Source organism: Nelumbo nucifera, chromosome 5 (genome assembly GCF_055504915.1).
Source record: "Nelumbo nucifera cultivar China Antique chromosome 5, China Antique-T2T, whole genome shotgun sequence".
NCBI classification, from domain to species: Eukaryota; Viridiplantae; Streptophyta; class Magnoliopsida; order Proteales; family Nelumbonaceae; genus Nelumbo; species Nelumbo nucifera.
This window is the reverse complement of record NC_142653.1, coordinates 43,532,641-43,539,294: the sequence shown is the minus strand read 5'-3', so window position 1 is coordinate 43,539,294 and position 6,654 is coordinate 43,532,641. Positions and strand designations below refer to the sequence as shown.

Below are 6,654 nucleotides of genomic sequence, written 5' to 3'. Positions count from 1 at the left end.
GGAGAAATTTTATATCACTTGGGGTGCAATTGTTATGGAATTGTTGTTGCATTGAAAATCCAACAATCTTAGGTTGGTCAGTTGTCCCAACTCCTTTGGCAACATATGCTCTTTATCAGATGTAACTGTAAGCACAAGTATCTGGAGTTCTCTTAGCTCTCTGAGTCCAGATAGATTACTTGTTTTCTTGCAATGCAAACGAAGTGTTCGAAGGTTGGTCAAGGAATACAATGACATGGGTACCGGCATATAACCATTGTTAGTTAGACCCAAAACTCTAAGTGCTGCCATTCCTTCAAAGAATGTATCTGGGATTGTCACTTCCTCCAACATATAATTGAATTGCATCAACAAGGTCTGGAGTTGTGGATATTCCAATTGACTGGGGAGTTCCAATATTTGATTGTGCATCAGTGACATTCTTCTAACATGCTCATCTTTTGACTCCCTTTTGTTATTGCTTGGAGGCCATCCATTCAACTCTTGTCTTTCTTCTACAGATGATGATGATGATGCAATTGATATGCCCATGTCACGAACAACTTCATGCACTCTCACATGACCTATCTCTCTGTCAAGACCACATCTTAGGTAGCTTACTTTTCTTTCATCTCCATTTAACAACAAGCGACAATCTTTTAAGTTGTTGATTATCCTCTGTGCTTTCCCCCTTGCTTCATCCAGCATGTCTATATCCTCAAAAAGTCCTTCTCCCATCCCATATTCCACCACTTCTTCTACACTGATATTATGATCTTTTGGAAACAGGCAACACAACAAGAACAACTGCTTGATTTCCTCGTTTGGTAGCTGCTCGTAACTAAACTTTATACATGAATACACTATTGATCTCTCCATTTCTTTGATGTTTGTAGCTTTAGAATTCTTCAGTTCTGTAGCTGCATGCTCCCATGCTCCTATCTCCTGCTTACCATGTAATGCCCTTCCAAGTGTAACGATCGTTAGGGGTAGACCCCGACATTGTGCGGCAACTTCACTTGCTACAACAATCAACTCAAGAGACTCAACAACCTCACCTGTGCTCCATCTAAACAGAGCCCAAGCCTCTTGCTCTGATAAGACGCCAAGCTCAATGGTCTTCATTGATTGACTATCCTCCCTACCCATGGCATGGCATACATTTTGGTCTCTCGTGGTGAGTAGAACCTTGCAACCCTTGTGCTCGTTTCCATGGGGAATTCCTATATGAGATAAGTCTACTCTTTCCGAAAGGTCATCCAAGATTATTAGGACACTCTTCTCTTGCTTTAACCTTGTATACAACGTGTTTGCTCTTATTTCTATGGAATCGTTCTCATTCAATTTTAAACCTAGCATTTCAGCAATGGCCCCTTGAATATTTTTCAAGTTTGGAGTTTGAGAGACGACTACCACCACAACATGATAAAAAACTCCTTCTTCTTCAGCCTGCTTTCCAACTTGCCTAATCAGAGTAGTCTTACCAACTCCTTCCATACCGTACACCCCAATCATATGGATATTCTCATTCTTCAATGCCTCCATAACACTGTTTCTGTCCAAACTTCTGGATTCAAGGGGCATGAGATCTCCCATTGCACTTGTGACAGACCTAGGTATAGATGGAGGAATTGAGACCTGGTAAGGTGATGGTGCTCTCTCTATAAGAGAGCTAACATATGTTAACTTCTTTATAGCTTTTTTACCCAGAATGTAACGAGCAGGACAACATCCAATCCTACATTTCCCATCATTCTGCACAGATTCAAAATCATGATGAAAATTTATCACTTCTTCTTCAATCTTATCTACACTTCTCGTCCAATGCCCCACTGCTTCTCGAATCTCCTCTCCTCTCATAAGAGCTGCTTCCACAAATTTTTTTATATCCCTCCTTTTTGCCAGTAAATCTTCCATTTGTGTTTTAAGTTCATCATTATTCTCCTTGTAATCAATAAAATAACCGATCTCCCTGCTCAAACACTTTCCCCCTTCGATTAACAGTCCAGCAAAACTACTCAGAATTGTCAATACTTCCATTTTCTATTTGGAGGGAATTGGAAGCAATCTAAGACACTAGAAGCAGCAATTGATTTTCTTTTCTTTCCTACTTTTTTAAAAAGAAACTAAGATAGTAGAACAACAGGAACAGAAATTTTACTGCAACTGAAACAGTAGAGTGGAATCTTTGTGACGGAATAAAATGGGTGGGTTCGCGGTGTACTTATCTCTTTGATGCTCCTTTTCCTTGTGCCACTCTGATTACTCGACCACCTTCCACGTACTGCTTTATCTTGTCTGTCTTAGATGAAGCAGCGTTGTATAAAGGTTTCCGAAATGCAGAAAACCCAGAATTGCAGAATGAAGGCAATGAAAAAATCAAAGCTGACAAGTGACAATAGTATAAGGCTATGCTATATGCCTATATATAGCCTAGCCCACATGAAACTCGAAGGATTGGAAGATTTCTCTTAGTTGCTAAGAGGCAACTCAAATTTCAAAATGCATGCAATGAGAATATGTCTGCTTTTATTTTATCTTTACTTTAACCTCACAAGTCCAGTAATGGCTCTACTATAGAGCAAAGAATATAGTTATTTGTCTGTTCTTATGCAATGAATAACTTTTTCTTTTGGTAAATGGCAAAGAATAACATAATTTAGCTAAAGTAATGACTACATTTAAATTTCATAAAGGAAAAGTTGTGCAGATACTCTGTTCATTTCTTTTTTTTTTCTCTGTGTTACTTTCTTTTTGCTTGTATAACCCACAAATAAAGCTTGCAGCAATACAATAGTCATTATTTAGTAGGAACTCATATTCGCTGTGGGCATATTTATAGAGAGAGCTCTCTGTAAATTTGTATAGGTCCTCTCTTATGGGATCTGTCCAAATGGAACCCAGATTTCCTGTAAGCAGAAAATCTGTTCAGGCACACGGCATCCAGCCACGCATTAAGAATACCTCCATTCTCCAGTATAGGTTAAATTCATGGGGGAGATGTTCTTAATGTGTGGCTGAATCCCATTCTTTCAATGCGTGCAAAGTTTTTGGTTGAATGGGATACATCTGCTCAAAATGATGAGTCCGGATTCCTTTCTTTTTCCAAATAACGAGAAAATTTCTTGTTGGTTTCATTTAGCTTTTTGAAAAAGCAAATTTAACTTCTTTTCTTGCACAAATAATGGTCCCTGTGTTCCAGTCTGTTCGTCGAGAAAAGAGATGATAATGATATAATGCTCCATCTGTTTCAATTGGTCCATCAAACTGAAGTACTGTGTACATTATTCTAGAAAAAAAGTGGTCTACCATCATTTTGCATGGCTTTAGGAAAAGAAATTGTACACTTAACAGTTCTCTTGTTTCGTTTTCTTTTTCTTTTTCTTTCGTTCAATTAGAGCTGTCAGTGGATCAGTGTGTCCAATAGAACCAAAAATGACTGAATCGAAATTCTATGATTTATGTCGTTTTGGTTAAAAACATTTATTTTATCAACACAGAGACAATTTGGTATTTTCTGTATAATAGTTCTAGACTTCAAGCATAATCGGGTCTAATCAGGTCAGGCCTGATTAACCCGAATGTCGGTTGGATTTCTGGTTTATTGTATAAAACAGAGCCAATTAATGATTGGTTAGGAACCGGGTGACCTGTTCCAAACCAAAACTAACCCATTGACAGCTCTAAATTCAATAGAGGCTTGATTCCTAGCTCAAAGATAGAGCAGCGAATGTGGTGATGGTGTTCTTTTACCAGAAATTAATATCCAGGTACTAAAAGTTAAAGCCGCTAATGGAAAATCAGTATTGCCCCGAAATGCTTCAATGGAATGCTTTCAATTAGAAATTTATTCATGCAAAGGATCCCTACATCATGACTTTGCATTCCCAAGACCCAAGATACATTAATGTAAATTTTCTCTCAGAGGTAAAACTGCATTATCAATTCGGTGGTTGTGTGGAGAAGAGTTCAAAGTTGATTCCTTTGTACGAAGAGAAGAAATATCGTGACAATCAAAAACTAGCTCTTAAAGGATGTCGACTGTGACGGAAATTAATCCTTTATGACTAGATTAAAGCCAAATCAATTAGGCATTGCTAGCCCAAACGCTTAATTGAGTTATGAGCCTAGTAGTTCTCCACATCTCTAGAATCAGCAAACTGGAATCAGTTCATCGACCCCTGCCACATGCCTGATGAGGCTTTAGAAATTGAATATACTTTATTATTTGACAAAATGCAATGCCAGTACGTAGCAGATGTCTTCTATTCGAATAAAAGTTTGCATAGCAATATGGCATATGCAACATGTTATTTTATATATCAGCTATCAATAACTTCATATTCATATAACAGTAAAGATATGTGATGACATATATCGTCGCAGAGTTCAAATCAGCCCCCCACAACATCCTACAGCACATCCCCAAAAATGATGAGGCATCATCGGGAGACATTTCCAATACACGGAGGGGATGTGTTGTGGGACGTTATGGGAAATTATCTTGTGGGGGGCTGATTTCAACTCATTGTTGCATTGTGATGTTAAGGGTTTGGTAAACATTAATGTCTATACAAAATATGGAGAGTGAGAGTTATGAAAATGTACATTTTGGCAATTCCCGGTTAGCAGGTGACTCAGATGTCTGGCTGAATAATCCCTACCTAGAATGTGGCTTGGATGCCTAGATGAATGGTTCCTACTTGAAAAGTGGCTTGGACGCCTTGTTGAATGGTGACGAGCTGGAAAGGTAGTTCTGATGCCTAATTGAGTGGTGACAAGCTAGAGAGGTGGCTCTGATGCCTAGCTAAATGGTGACGAGCTGGAGAGGTGGCTCTGATGCCTAACTGAGTGGTGACGAGCTGGAGAAGTGGCTCTAATGCCTAACTGAGTGGTGACGAGCTAAAGAGGTGGCTCTGATGCCTAGCTGAATGGTGACGAACAGGAGAGGTAGCTTTGATGCCAAAGTGAGTGCTGACGAGTTACAGAGGTGGCTCTGATGCCTAACTGAATGGTGACAAATCGGAGAGGTAGCTTTGATGCCTAACTGAGTAGTGATGAGCTGGAGAGGTGGCTCTGATGCGACCTGCAAGGAAATAGTGTCAGAGTGCCCGAGTTGCTTTACCTGGGATGGGCACTCCGATGCTTAAGTCAACGAATCAGTGATTTTTAAGATAGCTAAATGTGAGAGAGCTGGAAAGCAACGAGAACTAAATTGCGCATCTCCTTGGGTCTCAAGGGTTGATGCCCTTATATAGTTGGGCTGTCGTGGGTCTCGCGAAATGCTCCCGGAATCCTCAGCCCACGATGTAGGGGTCTGTTCCGCTTTAGAAGGAGGATAACGTGGCAGTTAATAAAGGCTTACCATTTCCCTCCGATTCGAATGGGATGAGGATAAGGCCTACGATTACGCGGCGTGATCCCGAAAGGTTCGGAGACAACTAGCAAGCTTCTAGAGAGGCAAGTTGCCAGGTGGACCCCATTTTGGCTAAGGTAAGTTGTCGCCTAGGTGATGCTAGGCTGTAGTCCAGTTGTACTAATAGCCATGTATCATGATGCCAGTGGAGGGCCAAATCTGCACTCATCACAAGGCACAAAACATATGCAATTATTCTATTTCAATTATTATATCATTTTTTCTATTTTACTACTTATAATTTTTAACATTAACAAAATGTCAACTAAAAAATAATTCTCAAAATTTTGAAAAACAATATTATCATTTTTGTAAACAATAAATATGTCATTATGAAATGCAAATCAACATTTTATTTGATAATTTATAAAAATATATAATCCTGACTTAAAATATATCAAATCTATTTAAATTTCAAACATACATATTATATGAAAATCCATAAACTTTAATTACTACAATAATTATTTCATTATTCATATTTTGATTTGTATAAATTTCTAAAATAAGAAATTATTTTTTTAATATATCATGTACAAATTAGTGGATTTGATAAATTCAATTTATATTAAAGTTTTAAATATTTTATAAATAACATTTCTATTTTTTAAATAATAAATACATAGTTATTTAATGAAATTTAAAATATTAATTATTAATTTATAAAAATTTTAAGATATATATCATGTACAAATTTATAAATTTTAAGTATTAAAATAATTATTCTATTATTAGTATTTTTAAATTTCTTTGAATAAAAATCAAATTTTTATATAAATATGGATTTGATAGATTATTTATTTTGTTGGTTTATAAAATATTAATTTTAATATTATTCTTTTTAATTTGTAATTGAAGTTGTTAAAGATAAGTGTGTGCTGGTTAATTAGATTTTATGTAAATATTACATAATAAAAGTTAATTTATTTGATTTATTGACATGAAATAAATGTTGGCTTGGTGGTTCAAGATGCATTGCTCTTGGGTGCTAGGCGACTTGGGGTCTTAGGTTTGAATACACTGAGAGCGCTTATTATATTGATGTACTTATTGTCAAACTGAGGTCCGATACCAATACAATACATCCCATATCAGACATACCATATCGATAATTCAATCATTGGATAGAAGTTAAAGCCACCTCATGAAATTTTCAAATGGACAAGGAGGTATTTCCTGGGCCTTGTGTGGTCTCCTGAGGAAAATATTCGATCTTTAGTTCCCTAATAAATTTAAACCTATCATCATCCCTAATGTGC

At 37.0% G+C, this 6,654-nt stretch overlaps 1 protein-coding gene across 1 annotated transcript; it reads right to left on the bottom strand.

Annotated features, from left to right (window-relative positions):
* Positions 1 to 9: 9 nt before the first annotated feature.
* Positions 10 to 3,225, bottom strand: LOC104608556 (disease resistance protein At4g27190-like). Its single transcript, XM_010274593.3, has one exon. It carries the CDS (start codon positions 2,017 to 2,019, stop codon positions 10 to 12), a length of 2,010 nt encoding a protein of 669 aa, XP_010272895.1. The 5' UTR covers positions 2,020 to 3,225.
* Between the last annotated feature and the right edge of the window lie 3,429 nt (positions 3,226 to 6,654).

Coding starts and splice junctions, on each gene's coding strand:
- LOC104608556 (XM_010274593.3), bottom strand. CDS start 2,019: ATGGAAGTATTGACAATTCTGAGTAGTTTTGCTGGACTGTTAATCGAA.